General features: G+C 45.6%; 1 protein-coding gene across 4 annotated transcripts in view; it reads left to right on the top strand.

The window, feature by feature from the left end:
- Positions 1 to 18,176, top strand: part of PCYT1B (phosphate cytidylyltransferase 1B, choline) — a 90,908-nt gene that overhangs the window by 50,172 nt on the left and 22,560 nt on the right. For all 4 annotated transcript variants that reach the window (XM_036439668.2, XM_036439669.2, XM_036439666.2 and 1 more), the window contains 3 exons: positions 7,800 to 7,951; positions 10,373 to 10,451; positions 15,824 to 15,966. In XM_036439668.2, coding sequence (XP_036295561.1) covers positions 7,800 to 7,951; positions 10,373 to 10,451; positions 15,824 to 15,966 — 374 coding nt within the window. The remainder of the gene's footprint in view (positions 1 to 7,799; positions 7,952 to 10,372; positions 10,452 to 15,823; positions 15,967 to 18,176) is intronic.

The following is an 18,176-nucleotide window of genomic DNA, read 5'->3' as shown; positions in this document are numbered from 1 at the left end:
TTCAAATGTTCTCTTTAACATTTAACCTGTTTGGTGTTAATTTGGGTGAATTTATTATTGCTAGAATGAGACATAGTTTAACATTGGTTTTATTCCTATACTTGAGGCCTGGTACATGACATTCATGCACTGGAGGGGGAGGGGGTCCCTCAGCCCGGCCTGTGCCCTTTCGCAATCCGGGAGCCCTTGGAGGATGTCCGACTGACGGCTTAGGCCTGCTTCCCACCTAAGCCGCAGTGGGACATCCTTAGTGCTGCCGCTGAGGCTGGAGAGCCCCCTCCCCCTCCCCCTCCATAGCTGGCCGCTGTGCTCCCCAGCCCTGAGTCTGGCTTCTGGCAGGGCAGCACTCCCCCTATGGGAGTGCACTGACCACCAGGGGGCAGCTCCTGCATTGAGCGTATACCCCCTGGTGGTCAGTGTGTTTTATAGATACCAGTCGTTCTTCTGTTTGGTTGATTTGTATATTACCCTTTTATTATATAGAATTTTCTGTTATAGATGTAAGTGCTGGTGTATTTTGTTCACAAAAATATTTAGATGGGGATGAAAGAAGTTTGTTATGATGATGCCACTCAATTATTGAATTCATGAGTTATTTTCCAAATGTCACAAAAATAATTTATTTCTATTGTCATAAGTAATAATTGTAATGGTCTATCCAGTGACAATGTATTGATATCTCCTTTCAATTTTCTTGGAAGCAATGGATATGAAATGACCTGACCTACAAACAGATTTATTACCAAGCTATTAGAATTATTTGCTTTCTCTCTTTCTCAGAAGCATAAGAAAAGGGCTTTACCAAGACTTACCAAATGACTCTTAATTAGAACCCTTACTCTCTTACTTGAAAGCAATTTACTCACCCCATGGAGCTTATGCCCTGCTGAGGAAAACAGCCCGAGGCTCTTTCAATGCCTGAGCTGGACAGGTGGAGGTGGATAATGGGGTGCCTTGGGACCTTTGCTGACCCGCCCCTGGGCCCCATGCTGGCAAAAGCCAGCGGCAGTGTGCACCTCGGTCCTTCCTCCATGCCCCCAGGCCACGCAGAGGCAGCCACAAACGGGGGATCACTTGTAGCTCCAAACAGGTTGCCCAGGACCAGTCCCAGGCAGCGTCTTGCGTTGGCCTGCACCAGAGTCCCTCCCAAGAGGCCCCAGAAACCAACCTAGCCAGTGGCCAGCTTCAGACACCATCAGAGCAGGATCCAATAAGCTTCACACACAGCATATCCCTAGGGAGATCTTGGCAAGCACCAGACCCAGCCAGCCAGCCTGAGGGTCTGTCCCACACATGAACGGGCCAATAGGAATCAAGACTTACTAACCTCATAACCTACACAAGGGACATTCCTGGAGCACCCAGCTAGAGGATCAAGGAGCCCGCACCACTCAGTCTCACAGGACACCTGCCACATAAGGCCATCCTGCCAATACTGGGAGAGATAGCAGAGCTACCTACTGCATAGAAACAGACCCAATTTGAAAATGGTTTTCTGCAAGCTTATCTTGCTGCTGTTATTTTAGCGAATGAAAACTATCCCTTTGTAAAGCTGTTTTCTCCATTAAAAAATATATATATTATTGATTTTTCACAGAAAGGAAGGAAGAGAGAGAGTTAGAAATATCAATGAGAGAGAAACATCGATCAGCTGCCTCCTGCACACCCCTCCTGGAGATGTGCCCACAACCAAGTTATGTGCCTTTGACCGGAATCAAACCTGGGACCCTTCAGTCTGCAGGCTGACACTCTATCCACCGAGCCAAACCAGTCAGGGCTGTTTTCTCCATTTTAATTTAAAACTTCAGTCATTTAAAAACAAGTCAAAGAATTAAAATTTATATTGGAGAGCTTGTTGGTTTGTTTTAATTGGCTCATAGGAGGGAAATAAGAGACAATAATAAACCTATGCTACTCGGACTACAGCAGACATCAACATTGCCCATAAATGTGGGTTTGTGCTCTATGGTATTTTATTTTATTTTTTATATTTTATTGTTTTTTTACAGAGAGGAAAGGAGAGGGATAGAGACTTAGAAACATCGATGAGAGAGAAACATCGATTCAGCTGCCCCTTACACACTCCCCACTGGGGATGTGCCCACAACCAAGGCACATGCCCTTGACCGGAATTGAACCTGGGACCCTTGAGTCCGCAGACCGACACTCTATCCGCTGAGCAAACCGGTTAGGGCTCTATGGTATTTTAATTGAAATGAAATATTCCTCTGAGACTGCATTTTGCCTAACAGGTAGGAAATTCAGTCCGGTCCTTGTTGGGCTCTCTTCGGCTCCCCAAGAATCAAACAAAATTTCAAAATATTTACAGAAACAAGAGAGGGGCTTCCCCTCTTCAGCCCTGAAAATGGTTAGAAGGGAGCAGGTCCCCTGGGCGAGGTGAGGCATCTGTGGTCGGTGCCCAGGCAGAACCCAGTGCTCAGGGCAGCATGGCCCTCATTCCCAGAGGCCCTGCCGCTGGCACCTGCTGCCTTGGGCTCCTCAGCCCGCTGGAGGAATCCCTCATTTGGAGGAATCTTCTCTCTGTGTCTTCCTCACAGAAACCCACCCAGGATCTCTGGCTGTAGGGAACAGTAGCCAGAAGGGCATGCTATCTGCCAGCAACATGAACTTCACAACTTTTGTGGGGAGAAGGGTGTTACCGAGAGGCTGGAGACCTGCTTGGAGTGGGGGCGGGGAAAAGACAGAGCCCAAAACACAAAGGAATATTGCCACCAGTGGTCCTATAGTTCTACTACTATTAATAAATGAAAGCCCAGCCGGCATGGCTCAGTGGTTGAGCGTCGACCTATGGACCAGGAGATCACGGTTTGATTCCTGGTCAAAGGCACATGCCCAGGTTGTGGGCTCGATCCCCAGTGTTGGGTGTGCAGGAGGCAGCCGATCAATGATTCCCTCTTTCTCTCCCTCTTCTTTCTTCTCTGAAATCAATACAAATATATTTAAAAATAAATAAATAAATGGCAAACGTTACTGAGCTCATACAGATGATCGAATTTAATTCTCAAAACTTTGCCATGTTTTAAAGACAGACAACTGAGGCTTAGAGAGTTTGAGTAACTTTCCCAGGAACAACAGAGCCGGCATTAGAACCCAAAGCAAATCCAAAGTCCAATCCCTATGTTATATTTTTTCTCCTGAGAGGTACCGGCAATATTTTTTATAATTTAAAACTTAAAAAAATAAATATTTTTCAATTATACTTCAGTTAGTGATTACACAGTAATATACACTGAGTGACCAGATTATTATGATCTCTGAACGTATAATAATCTGGCCAGTGTATATTCTACATAATAAAAGGTTAATATGCAAATTGGCCCCTCGACAAGGAGTTCAACCAGCAGACAGGCTGGCCCGGCCAATCACCCATGTCCCCTCCCCCTGGTCAGGCTGGCTGGACCCCACCCATGCATGAATTCATGCACCGGGCCTCATACGCGCACACACACACACACACACACACACACTGAGTGGCCAGATTATTAGGCATTCACAGAGCATAATAATCTGGCCACTCAGTGTATCTTATGAAGTGATAACCCAGTAAGTGTAGGGGTACTGGTAATATCTGGAGTACAGTGAGCTGCCAGGATCGGTTAGCTGCACCGTGAGCTCCCAGATAGCTCAGTGAATTCATCCATGGAACACCATGCCGCCAAGGTCTCCATCTGGTTGTCAGAATGCATTTGCCAAGACTCAAGAACAACAGTGCTGCTCTGGGTGTAATTAATGTTTAGACAATAACTGGTCAGCATGTTCAGCTGCTTCTTGAGGTCACTTCTGGGGTATGAAAATAGGACCCTCTGTTGGCATAAACAGGATGTTTGTTTTCTCTGTGCTTGGTCAGGAGGCCATTATCTCGGCCATCTAGAAGTTATACCAAATTGCTCGGGTGTAGGTTCAAAAGGGGGGGTGGGATGTAACCCAGCCTAGTGTTAAGTTCTTTTTTGCTGTTGTTAATCCTCACCCGAGGATATTTCCCATTGATATTTAGAGAGTGAAAAGGGGAAGGGGGAGACAGAAACATCTGTATGAGAGAGACACATCGATTGGTTACCTCCAGCAGGCTCCCCGACCAGGGCTGGGATGGAGCCTGCAATTGAGGTAGGTGCCCTTGATGGGAATCGAACACTGGGACCCTTCAGTCTGCAGGCCAATGCTTTATCCACTGAGCCAAACTGGCTAGGGCTAGTTTTGTGTTCTTTTTTTTTTTTTTTTTTTTTTTTTTTTTTTTTTTTTTTTTTAGTTTTGTGTTCTTTAAAATAGAAAATTAATGGATCTGAAATCCATTTCTGCTCAATGTGAATCTTGAGGTAGTATTTTAGTAAAGACCTAAAAGAACATTTAAAGTCTTAGATCAATGTTTAAATTGTATAGCTTGGCTCATAAATGATTCCTATTTAGGGACTCAAAAGCTAACACAGTCAGTGAATCAATACGCATAACACCGTCATGATGGCCCTACTCCCTGCCCCGCACACCACCCCCCTGACAGTTGGGCATGATGGGTGATTCAAAAACCGGCTGGGCTCTTTACTCAAGATGTTCATAATATACTTCAGGGGCTTTCATATGTTTTATGCTTCAGAATTTTCCCTGAAACTTGTGAAAAATGGAGCTGCCTGGGCCCCCTTCCAGACCCAGTGTCTTAGTTTGTTCCGGCTACTACAACAAGATACCACAGACTCGGTAGCTTAACAACAACCGAAGTTTATGTCTCATGGTTCTGGAGTGTGAGGAGCCCAAGATCAAGGTGCTGACATGGTCTCCTGGTGAGGGGCCTCTTCCTGATTCATAGCTGGCACCTTGTTTTCTTACATGGTAGAAGGTTCTAGGGAGCTCACTGGAGCCTCTTTTATAAGGTACTAATCCACCCTCATGACCTTTGTACCCTTGAAGGGCCCACCTCACATATCATTACCTTTGAGAGTTAAGGTTTCAACATATAAATTTGGGGAGGACACATTCAGACCATAGCACCCACTGAGTCAAAATCATGGGGTATGGGGCCCACTCATCTTTATATTTAACCATGTCCTTAGATAGTTCTGCTACTCATCAAGGTTTTCATGTGGCTGATGGTGTTATAATAATATAACCACCACTATACTTCTTTCTCTATTGTATTCTATATATGTCTATATAGTATCTAAAGAAATATGTAGAAGAGATATATAGGCATATGCGTGTGTATCTAGAGACCCACTGACCTCTTATTTGCATGTATGGTGTTGAAATGTGCCTGCAGATAAATAGACATCTATTATTTTAAATCATAGTAAACATTTATTGAGCAGCCTATATAATAAAACCCTAATATGCAAATTGACCAAACGGTGGAATGACCAGTTGCTATGATGCACACTGACCACCAGGGGGCATACGCTCGATGCAGGAGATGCCCGCTGGTGGTCAGTGCGCTCCCACAGGGGGAATACTGTTCAGCCAGAAGCCGGGCTCATGGCTGGTGAGCACAGCGGCAGTGGTGGGAGCCTCTCCCACCTCTGCTGCAGGCGGGCAGTAAGGAGCGAGGGGTCCCAGACTTTGAGAGCCCTGGATTGCGAGAGGGGATGTCTGACTGCCTGTGGGTTGGGCCTAAGCCGGCAGATGGACATTCCCTGATGGGTCCCGGATTGCGAGAGGGCACAGGCCAGGCTCAGGGACCCACCCCCAGTGCACAAATCTCGTGCACCGGGCCTCTAGTCTATATACGTATACCAGGCACTGTTAATTCATTCAACAAATATTTGTTATGAGCCTACTATGGGCTGTCAGAAAATGAAAGAGACAAAAAGTCCCTGTTTTCAGGGAACTTATATTTTAGTAGAAGAACATCAACCATAAACAAAATTAAATAAGACAATTACAATATATGATGACAAGTGCATGGCAAGAAGTAAACTGGGGAGGGGATTGGGACTGCCAGTGGCAGTGGTGGGGTCACAGTTTAGAAGAGGGTGGTTGGGGAAGACTGAGGGAGGCAGGGAGGGAGCCCTCTGGATAACTGGAACAGAGCTGTCCAGGTTTGGGGAACGGGAAATGTGAGCCCTGTCCTCCAGAGGAGTATTCCAGTGGCTTCAGGAAACAGCAAGGAAGCCAGGGGCTGGGATAAAATAAAAGATGCAACCCTAACTGGTTTTGGCTCAATGGATAGAGTGTTGGCCTGCCGCCTAAAGGGTCCCAGGTTCGATTCCGGCCAAACGCACATGCCTGGATTGTGGACTTGAGTCCCAGTTAGGGGGCATGCAGGAGGCAGCTGATAATGATTCTCTCTCATCATGGATGTTTCTCTCTCTCTCTCTCTCTCTCTCTCTCTCTCTCTCTCTCTCTCCTCCCTCCCTCCCTCCCTCCCTCCCTCCCTCCCTCCCTCCCTCCCTCCCTCCCTCTCTGAAATCAATAAAAAATATATATATTTTTTAAGCCGAAACCGGTTTGGCTCAGTGGATAGAGCATCGGCCTGCGGACTGAAAGGTCCCAGGTTTGATTCCGGTCAAGGTCATGTCTTGGTTGCGGGCACATCCCCAGTAGGGGGTGTGCAAGAGGCAACTGATCGACGGTTCTCTCCCATCGATGTTTCTATCTCTCTATCCCTCTCTCTTCCTCTCTGTAAAAAAATCAATAATATATATATATAATATATATATATAATAATTTTTATTTTATTTATTTTATTTTTTTAAGCAACAGCAGTCGGGGTAATCTGACCACTGCAGCAAGACTCTTACTACGGTATACTGGTACATACGGACTGTACCCACAATGACATTTTCCCCTGACATGTAGTAAAGCTCCGGAAAGCTGCCTTTGCCAACAAACAAGATATTCTGCATAGGATAAGGAATAGTATTTATTGTGCCCTTTGTTTCAGAGCACTTTTATGTAAATCCTCAAAAACTCCATTCTAAGGCTGATCGTGGAGGTTATGACTAGCCCCATGTGAGGGTTCAGAACGAACCTGAGCTCTAGAGAAGATAAGAGTTGTGGGAAGAATGAACTCTGCTAGAGCAGACTTGGTATTTCTTTTTATTTTAATATATTTTATTGATTTTTTTAACAGAGAGGAAGGGAGAAGGATAGAGTTAGAAACATCTATCAGTTGCCTCCTGCACACCCCCACTGGGGATGTGCCCACAACCAAGGTACATGCCCTTGACCGGAATCGAACCTGGGACCCTCCAGTCCACAGGCCGATGCTCTATCCACTGAGCAAACCAGTTAGGGCCAGACTTTGTATTTCATGACCTCCTCTAGATTGTGTGGCTGGATGTGTCAGGGCTGGTCCTCAATCCAGGAAACAGAAGTATCCTGTGCACGTGCCTACGCATGTGAGTCACACTTGGTTACTATGTACAGTGATCTAATAAAGGAATTGGAACTGATTATTCAAACCTCCAGGCCTCTTGATTCCTCTCCTTTCTCTCCCTTCTCTGTCTCTGTACTTGATCATTTTATATCTAAATAGCAATTTTCCCTGAAGGATGGGCTAGGGAAATACAAAGCCAATGAAAGTCACATTAGTAGTGTGGAGAGTAATTTTAATAAAAGCCACCTCGGAGAATGCGGTTGTAATTAGCACTGAAATGAAATTCTGATTGCTGCTGGATTTCAGCTCGCTTCCCTTTCCTGAGCCTTTGTTCCGGTAGAAAACAGAGTTCGATTATACAAAGCAAATAGCAAGCCGGAGCGCCTTTTGTCTTGCTAAAGAAGCTTTGGGGTACCTAAAGGCTGTGCTGGGGGCCTGGCCAGCTAACGGCATTTGATGCCCTTGCTTGTTTCAGTTTGCAGTGACGACCTTACCCACAAATTCAAAGGTTTTACCGTGATGAATGAAGCAGAGCGCTACGAAGCTCTCAGACATTGTCGCTACGTAGACGAAGTCATCCGTGATGCTCCATGGACGCTCACACCAGAGTTTTTGGAGAAACACAAGGTACTTACTCTTCCCTGTTCTCTAAGTAGCAGAAATAAGGTCTGGCTCTGCAGCCAATACCCAGAATGCCCAAAGACTACTGATTCCTAAAAGAGGTAACTTCAGGAACGGCCATGGGGTGTCCCTCGATGTAGCCCCTCTCTCCTGCCCGATCCTGGGGACTGACACCCTCTCACTTCTTCAGTGTGGGGTCTGGAGCTAGACCCCAACAGGTCCAACTATAGCCTCCATCCCTTCCTAACCTTGAATGCAAATATTGAACTCACCTCAACTGTAAAAGGGGGCGCTATTAGTGCTTTCCTCCCTGGGCTGTTTGGAGGATCTAATGAGCTCATCTAAGTGAAAACCTTGCAACAGTGGCTGGCTCATAGCAAGAGCTCCAGAAGTGTCATTATTACTGCCATCACCACTGTCATTACTTGTGCTTATAGATTCACAGGCAGCGTTTTTCATGGGACAAATGAACACACATCTTATCCAGAAAGGCAGGGGTCAGCCTTTAAGGGAAGAACTTTATAGCTATGATTTTGTGACCCCGAGACTCCTACTGATATAAGATTTGTATTAGTGGAAAACATGAAAAATTCGTTTGATTTGCATCAAATTATGTGCTTTGTATCTCCCTACCAGACCCACATTAGGAGCTATTCTTCCCTTTTATACGCGGCACACAAAAAAAATAAGATTAAGCAGTTCTAAGAGTTTTCTTGTCTATTTTTAAATTCACCATGCAGAAGAGAATAGAGAACACTGATAAATGTGCATCGGTAATAGCAGAGGAGACAATTTCCCAGCAAGAATAAAAAGAAAAAAAGAGGAAGAACTACAATATAATTTACTTCCAGCAATCACTGACACATTTTTACTAAGCATCTATTGTATATTCAACTTGTGCTGGGCATTAGGGAAGTACTCGTGATGATGATGATGACTGCCACTCTTGAGTATTCTTTATGTGCCCAGCCTGTGCTGAGTGCTTTGCTCTTATACAAATGGTATTCAGTGTCATGGCTACCCTGAGAAGTTGTTATTGTTATATATTAGACAGGTGGAGGAACTAAGTTTGAGTACTAAGAATAGAATGATAATAACTAACATTGAGTACTGTGTGCCAGTTCTTATTTTTAAACGCTTAAACATAATTATATAATTTCATTCAGTGATTCCCAAATGGGAGCGAGTTGGCCCCCAAGGGACATTTGGCAATGCAGGGAAACATGTTTGGCCATCCCAACCAGAAGGTTGCTACTGGCATCTAGTGGGTAAATGCTGGGGGTGCTACGAAGCACCCTACAGGGCACGGGACAGACACCCCATCAAAAGAAGGATTAGGTCCAAATGTCACCGGTATGAGGTTGAGAAATCCGGATTTAATCTTTCCCACCAATTTGTGAGTTATGTAGCTAGTGAGTGGTGGGGCAAGAATCATATCCATGCAAATGAAACTGCTATTCCAAACTACCTCTCAAGGTGGAGTGTACGTATGTTATAAAGGGCTCTGAAAGGTAGGTAAGGAGGTTTTACTTGATGAAGGAGGAAATAGAACTAGTCAAGTCAGCAGGCACAAGGATGACAAAGAGAAAATTCTGTTTAAGGAAGATCCCTCATGTGACAGAGGAATGACTTGGACAGGAGCCTGTAGTGAGGAAGGTGAGGTACAAATGGATATCAATAATCAGGTGATCAGACCCTGGATTGGTGTAGTAGCAACAGAGAGGAAGTGAGGCCACTTCCAAGGTGTTTGGGGCCTAGGTGAACTGGGAAAGTGGAGGTGCCATTGGAATGAGGCACCAGTTTTCAGGATGAATGAAATTCCAGATAGATGGATTTTAAAGAGACAGCGATGGGTAGTAAAAGAGGAAAGTGTGACTTAGGGCAAATCGGGTAAGTTTTCCAGATCCAGCAGCCTTATGTCCCAACTGAAATAATTATATGCGCCCTACTTACCTCACAGTGTGGTTATGAAAAATCAAATGAGAAAAGAGACTATAAATCCATTCATCAGACTAAATTCATTTCCATAGCCCTGTGTAAGATGGCACAGTGTGAGTGCCTATTGCCGTCAATGGGACAGGAAATGGAGACTTGGGTTCCTCATCATAGCAGCGGAGACTCAAATGTGAAGAATGAATGAGTTCTCTGAAGGACACAGTTTAGAGGCAGAAAAACAGGAGGCCCAGAAAACCTACTGTCAGAGGTAGGAGCAAGGGGAAGTAGTGAAGGAGAGAAACCAGTCCAGTCCCCATTATCTCACAGACATGGGGACGGCTGGCAGTACCCTTCAGTCAAGGATGCCAAGCCACATTATCAACTGCTTATTTCTACTGCTTTGTAACAGCTGCTTTATTTCAAAAAGGCCTTTTCAAATTGTGGACATGCACATCCACCCCCGTGGTGACGTCACTCTTCTCTCTCTAACAGATTGACTTCGTGGCCCACGATGACATTCCGTACTCATCTGCTGGCTCAGATGATGTTTACAAGCACATAAAGGAAGCAGGTGAGGGGTTCTGGGCTCCCCTGTCTACTGTGGCACCAGAATCAGGTTTAGTGTGTCATAGGCATTGGTCTCCAGTATAGACATACAAGTTGGCATTTCAGAGGTCGTCCTAGTAGCCTTTACAACAAGGTGACCAGACATCCCGCTTTTGGCGGGACAGTCCCGATTTTTAACAATTTATCCTGTGTCCTGCGGCATTTCAAAAAAGTCCCGGTTTTTGGAAAGAATCTCTTAAATTTTAAAAAATCTTTTAAACTTTTTTAAAACGCTGCAGGTCGTGGGATAAATTGTTAAAAAGCGGGACTGTCCCGCCAAAAGCGGGACATCTGGTCACCTTACTTTACAAGCCTCTGTTCACATGTGCTAAATGGTGCAGACACAAATTAGGTATTTAGATAGGAATTAACCTGAACCCCAAAGTTTTCAACTTCCGGTTTAAGGCCCCATCAGACTAAACTCAGGATCCGCTGGTTTAAAGGGCAATCATTTTCCTCATCACAACGAAGTCCTCACAACGAAATTATTTTATCCTCCCAAGAAAGTTCCTTCCAAAAGATGGCAGATAACTGGCTAATGAACCATCTGGACTCCTTGTCTGCAAAGTCAGTCCTGCCGTGTATCATCTTGTCACGTGACAATAACATCCTCAGAGTACTGCATGCAGAGGACAGAAAGCACGGATAAGTTTTGTAGATTCCGGCAAAATATAGGACATCTCCAAAAAGTTGTATACACACACTTTGAATAACGATAAAAGCAGTGCTTATTAAATACATTTCATTTTTTAAAATGGAGCTAGCAGCTGTTAAAGTGGGGACACCCTATATTTTCTAACCAAAACTGTCAAGTGTTATGGAGGGCAGACACAGTGCCTGAGCTTTGGAAGTTGTCCTATTTGTCACTGAGCCTTTCTGTCAAGGTCAGAGACTCTGATCAACTCAAGGGTGTTATTGGGGGGATGGAGAGATGGGTTTCCTTCTACTGCAGAATCCCTGGAGTTAATTCCTTCATCAACTTCTCTCTTCCTACTGGAACATTGTTGCATCCAACTCCACGGATCTCTGATTTATACCACAGTCCATTTGTCCTAAGCAAGTCTCTTAAGGACAGCCCAGATTTCAGGGGATGGGAACTGTGCTCCTGTTTAATTCACCACAATTCTCATCTCCACATTGAATAGTCAGATGGTACTGTACTTGCCCTGGGAGCACAGGCATAAGCCTATGGTGACTTTTCATATGCACAGGGACCCATTCTGGCGGTCCATTGATCTGCTCTGTTGAGTCCTCACCCATGGAGACCCACAGCAGAGATCCGTTTAGGGTCCAGGTAGAGGAGGCCAGCGTATTCCCTGTGGGAGAAAGATGCTCAGAAATGACCTCAGCCCCCACATTTGGCTTTTATACTTGAGGTATACGTTCAATGACAGAAATCACGTTAAATGAAGCCGGAGGAATAACGGGCGTGAATGAAAGTTTACAGTACCCTGCTTATCAGAGCTAGGTGTCAAAATCCTGCCGCAAAGCTGGATGAAAAGATGAGGCTTAAATGAAGTAGACCGTAAGGTCCACATCATCCTCGTTCTAATATCGCCTACTACTGTTGAAAGTTTCCTTCATTAACATGTGCTCTGCTGCTTCTTAAAATAGCTCCATAACCAAACGCTGCGATTCTGAAAAGCATGATAAAAAAGGTTCTCTGATCATACTCATTACTGAATATTTTTAGCAGAGCAATAATTAGGATGTGGAGGAAGCCGGGTGCCTCATTATATCAGCAGAGGGCTTGGCTTCTTTCAGAGATCTACCTCCGGAGCAGCCAAAGCAAATCTCTCCCCAAAGCGAACTTTTAGTTCCTCAGCCACAGAGACCTCACCCTGTGGCTTCAAAGAAAGGGTGAGCTCGTGGCACCAGTGTCTCAGGGAAGTGTTCAAGTCCAGGAATAGCTAGAGAATCTTCTTCACGTCTCAGCAGGCGGGGGCAGAGTGAAATAGCTGTCTGCCGCAAGATGGCACATTCTTCTCACCAGAAGGCTCCCTGCTGTTCTCAGCGAGGTGTCATTTCAGGTCCCCTCTTCCTGCTTTTGGGACAACTCAGACTTCCCCACCCGCCGAAGCACCCCGCACAGCTGGGTCACTTGAGTGTTGTTTATATCCACACATTTAGATGTTTGCATCCTCCGCCTTCCAATTGGTTTTCTGGAGTCCCCCTTTTTAGAAGGTGATAAAGGACCTTTTGGGTCTAGTTGGAACCCCAACTCTGTCCTCTGAGTCACAGAATATTAGAAACTGGATGCGTTGTCTTAACATCAGCAGTGCCACCCTGCTGTTGAGACTGTGAACATGCAGATGATCTCCAAAGCAAGCTCCAAAGGGACATCCTGAACCCTAACCCGAACCCGAACCCGAACCCTAACTCTAACCCTAACCCAAACCCTAACCCTAACCCTAACCCAAACCCTAACCCTAACCCTAACCCAAACCCAAACCCTAACCCAAACCCTAACCCTAACCCAAACCCTAACCCTAACCCTAACCCTAACCCTAACCCTAACCCAAACCCTAACCCTAACCCAAACCCTAACCCTAACCCTAACTCTAACCCTAACAAAACAAAACAAAACAAAACAAAACAAACAAAAAAGGGACTCCCTGGGAGGGGCCAGAAGACTAGAAATTTACCTCCCCCCCCCCCTTGATAGATTCAGAGAACACTGGATTTGGAAGGGCATTTAGAGATAAATATTCATCTAGTCACTCACTCACCAAATGTCCCTACAAGTGCCCAATTGTCACCTGGTGCTGAGACTAGAGAAGAGAATGAGATACGAGCAGTGCCTTTCCTCGTGTAGCTTATAGCCACGCCAGGAGGCAGTAATTGAACGAGCTATTTTATAAAGACCTTGGAGTATCTGAAGGACAAGAGCAGGCAGTTGCCTTGGTAGGGAAATAACGAACAGGAAGACCCAGTCAGGGGTTGAGAGGTTTCCTTGAGGAAGTGACGCTAACGGTGAAACCAAGAATTAACCAGGTGGAGTGGTTTGTGGCAGAGTAAAGAGAGGGGCCAGCCCTTTCAGGACACTGAAGTTCAGTGTGGCTGGACAAGGTAGGGCCAGACTGTTGCCCAGTGCCATGGACTACAATGAGAATGGTGCCCCCTGCCCCTGTGTAGCACAGGGACTTGCTTAGCGAGCGAAGGAGGTGGAGAGCATCTGAGGTGAGACTGGAGAAAAGCACAGCGAAGAGATAATGCAAGCTGATGCAGGGCCAGGTTAAGGATTTGAATCTAAATTCAGAGGACAGTAGCCTGGCCAGCATGGCTCAGTGGTTGAACCAGAAAGTCACGGTTCGATTCCCGGTCAGGGCATATGCCCAGGTTGCAGGCTTGATCCCTAGTATGGGGCATACAGAAGGCAGTCGATCAATGATTCCCTCTCATCATTAATGTTTCTATCTCTCCCTCTCCCTTCCTCTCTCTGAAGTCAATAAAAACATATTAAATACAAAGAACAGTAGAAAGCCAATGAAGCATGTTGGATAGGCATATGACTTGCATTTTGAAAGACTGCTCTGAGCTCTCGCTCTGGGGAAAGCTAACTGAGGGGACCAAAGACATGGCATCGCTGGAGAGTGGTATTGAGGCTCCTGCTGTAATTTTGGCAAAGGATGGCATTAGATTGGTTTAGAATTGAAGAATGGAGACAATTACATCAGTTGGGGAGACCTTTACAACGTAGATTGGTGATTGGAAGGAAATTGGGGATAAGGAGTGACGAGAGGGAAGTAGCATGGATGAGCCCAAGGTCACTTTATTTAGCCACAAGGTCATCTTATCTATCTAGTCATTTCTCAGCTTTGGAGACTGAGGTTAAGTAACTTGCCTTCTGAGGCTTAAGAAACTTGCCCAAGTCTACAAACCAAGAAGCCAGTATCATGGTCTCTAGGCTCTGTCCATCATGCCATGCTATGCCATGCCTGGCGTCTCTGACTGAGTAGCCATAATCATACTGGGTAGAAGGATCTCAATTGCCCACACGGCATTTCAGTTGACACCTGTAAGCACAAACCAGATTCTTGTCTTTGATAACATTTGTGACCACTTCTTAGCCCTGTATTGGCATACCCATATATATCTGAGGACTTTAAGCAAGTTCTATTGCGATTTGGCATTGTCTACTTTTTTTTCTTCTCAGTCCCACGTATTCTAAATGGAAGGGCCTTTGAGTGGGGATATCACCATCCAGAGTAGAACAGTCTTGGGGAGATAAAATCATCTAGCACCCCAGAAACACGCCTTTAGGTCAGAGAAAACAAAAATAGAACACTTTTTCTTCTTTTCCTTCAGTATCACATGACCCAGACTTCCTTGGGAAAGAAGGGGAGTTGCCATGATCTGACCAATTCATGGACTCCATTTTATTCTCTCTTCATTTGCTCATTTAATTTGCATTTCTTGGCAACCTTCCATGGGCCAGACCCAGGGGCACTGACCTTGGTGCTGGGGATGCAAAGACAGTGAAGGTATAACCTGTGCTTCCAGAATGTTCTCTTTCCACAAGGAGACAGACATTGGAAACACTTCCGTTAGTGGGAGGTGCGCTATGCAGTTGCAGGGCACACCATACTCATTGCCTGTCTCAGATGTTGAGGATTCTGCCCAGTGTTGTCAAGACTTCCCAGAGGCATGACCTTGAAGCTGGATGGTGCAGGATGAGGAATGATATGGCTGATGTGAGCGGGGAAGGAGTCAAGGCAGAAAGGAAGGGCTGGGCATGAGCAAAATGCTAGGAGCTGGGGGAGTGCGTGGTGCGTCCAGGTCTAGGATGATGAATATTCGGGGTAGAACAGGGGCATTCAGAACTGAGCCTGGAAGATTCAGCTGGGCAAATGTAGAGAGCCGCCTGAGAAGGCACATGGACATTCTTTAAATTGTAAGCTGAGCCCGAGGCACTGGCAGAGTACCTTTGTCCAGGTGTCAGCAGGGGCGGGTCTAGATATGTAAATCCAGGAATGCTAGAGCCTAGTTAAGAATGCAAATAAGCTCCTTTGACCCTATAAATAAACCTGCTGCGTGGCTTGGGAGGTCACTTGCTGCCTCTCTATTAGATAGGTGGCACCCACCTAGCGCCCAGCTTGATGAATCTATTTCTGCCTCTAGTCTCTTTCTTTCTTAATCCCCAGCTCCTCCACTCAGGAACCTGTTTCCTTTTCCGTGATGGACACGGAAAATTGAGAAACAGCCTCCTGCAGGCCAGATGTGAAAACCTCCTTGGCACAGCAGAAGCTGCAGCCCTGCAAGGGAGGGGGAAAGAAGATGGGTCAACCGAATCCCTCTTCCTTTTTTCTTCTCATCTCCCCTTTCCTATCTGAACAGGGATGTTCGTTCCGACTCAGAGAACGGAAGGTATCTCAACATCAGATATCATCACCAGAATTGTCCGCGACTATGATGTGTATGCCCGCCGCAACCTCCAGAGAGGGTACACAGCAAAGGAACTGAATGTCAGTTTCATAAACGTAAGTGTGCCACTTCATACCCTCTTAAGGCCACCAAATCACACCGCGGTCGCCGTTTATTGAGCACTTACTATATGCCACGCAGTGTTCTTGGTGTTTTCCATTTATGGTCTCATTCAATCCACATAGCAACCCAATGATGTATTACCATCCCGTTTTACAGATGGAGAAACCAGTGTTCAAAGGGGTAACATAAGTCAACCAAGGCACACAGGTAGTGAGCTCCACATTTTATAAAGGAACTGCTTCCCTCTCTTCCCCTCCTCTCCCCTCCTCTCCCCTCACCTCCTCCCCGTCCCCTCCCCTCCCCTTTAGAGTTCTCAGACCTGGGCCAATGGTTTCTGGGAGATCCGCTCTCATGAAAAGCAAGAGTTTTCTTCTGATCCTAGCTGGTTTGCTTTAATGGGTAGAGGGTTGGCCCTTGGACTGAAGTGTCCCAGGTTCGATTCTGGTCATGGGCATGTACTTTGATTGCAGACTCAATCCCCAGCCCCAGTCAGGGGCCAGGCAGAAGGCAATTGATTGAAGTGTCTCTCTCACATCGATGTTTCTCTCTCTGTCTCTCCCCCGCTCTTCACTCTCTCTAAAAACTAATGGAAAAATATCCTTGGGTAAAGATTAACAACAACAACAAAAATAGTTCTCTTCTGCTCAAAGGGAGGGAAGGAGGGCAGAGGGGATGGAAAGCTAAAATGCTTTCTTGTTCTAACATTTTTTTAATTTTCATCTTATTAAAGCTTCAACGATGCTTGCTAGACACCTTAAAACAGTTTTTTCTTGTCCAGAGAAATTACAGCTGCTTAAATAAAGCCTCAAGTCTTTGGCTTCCTTGGGTATTTCTGCCATATTGTTCGCACAGAGCTGCTGTGAGCTTAATAATAAAGTAGCTGTTAAAACAATCTTTAAAACAAGCAAAACAGACCGTTAAAAAGCAGAGAGGGCAGCCCACTTGCTGGAGGTGATGGTAGCGAGTCTGGACAACTGTGTTTGCCTAGACTCCAAGAAGCCCAGGCAGTTGATCAAAACAAGAACTCTCCATCCATCCAGAATTTCAACCCCCCAAAATAGATACGGTACTGCATTTTCAAAGAGGGATTTTTCTATAAAACTAGATGCTTAGACTCACACGCCGCCATAATTACCCAGCAGCTTACACAGACTGGTCACTGGTACCTTCACAACGAGGAGGGGCTCATTCACTGCAAATCGGGGTTATTAGTTGTCCCTGAAAGATGGGGGGTGAGGGTGACAGGGTTGGTGGCCCAGGCTCTGTGGCTTCATGCAAGCCGGGCAACAAAGTGGAGAACATCAGCTTCAAATGGCACCAGACTAAGTGGCTGAGAAGAACTCAGTCACCGAGATCATTTGGTGTCTTATAGGGAGGGAAGCCCCGGGTATTTCAAGAAATTAAACTGATCTTTTCAACTGAATTCAGTCACCCTAACCGGTGTGGCTCAGTGGATAGAGCGTCGGCCTGCAGAATGAAGGGTCCCAGGTTAATTCTGGTCAAAGGCATGTACCTTGGTTGCGGGCACATCCCCAGTAGGAGGTGTGTGCAGGAGGCAGCTGATCAATGTTTCTCTCTCATTGATGTTTCTAGCTCTCCATCCCTCTCCCTTCCTCTCTGTAAAATAATAAAATATATTTTTAAACTGAATTTAGTCAACCATCCAAGCATGTTGAGCCATTTCCAAAAGTTCTTGCTCATGCTCTTTAAAAAAAAAATTAAAAAAAAAAATATATATATATATATATATATATATATATATATATATATATATTTATTTATTTATTTATTTTACAGAGAGGAAGGGAGAGAGATAGAATTAGAAACATCGACCAGCTGCCTCCTGCACACCCCCCAAAGGGAATTGCCCTCAACCAAGGTACATGCCCTTGACTGGAATCGAACCTGGGACCTTTGAGTCCACAGGTCGACGCTCTATACTGAGCCAAACCGGTTTTGGTGCTCACGCTCTTTAAGCAGCCTTTGGATAATAAGCCCCTGAGCTCAGGGAACTGTGCAATCAGCATGGATGCTCTCGTGCCTTTTCTGTGACAACAAACTTGGCTGCAGCCTGGAGAGAGGGTCACATGTGTTGGAAGGGCGTATAGATGAATCACAGAACCCGAGAGGTGGCTGGAACCTGCCGAGGGTCAGTCATCCTGGCCAAGTCCCTCCATGTAGGAATGAGGAAAGCTAGCTCAGA

The sequence above is a fragment of the Pipistrellus kuhlii genome, unplaced genomic scaffold, assembly GCF_014108245.1.
Source record: "Pipistrellus kuhlii isolate mPipKuh1 unplaced genomic scaffold, mPipKuh1.p scaffold_m20_p_16, whole genome shotgun sequence".
Taxonomy (NCBI): Eukaryota; Metazoa; Chordata; class Mammalia; order Chiroptera; family Vespertilionidae; genus Pipistrellus; species Pipistrellus kuhlii.
Note: the sequence above shows the minus strand (reverse complement) of the source record. Positions and strands in the feature narration are given on the sequence as shown.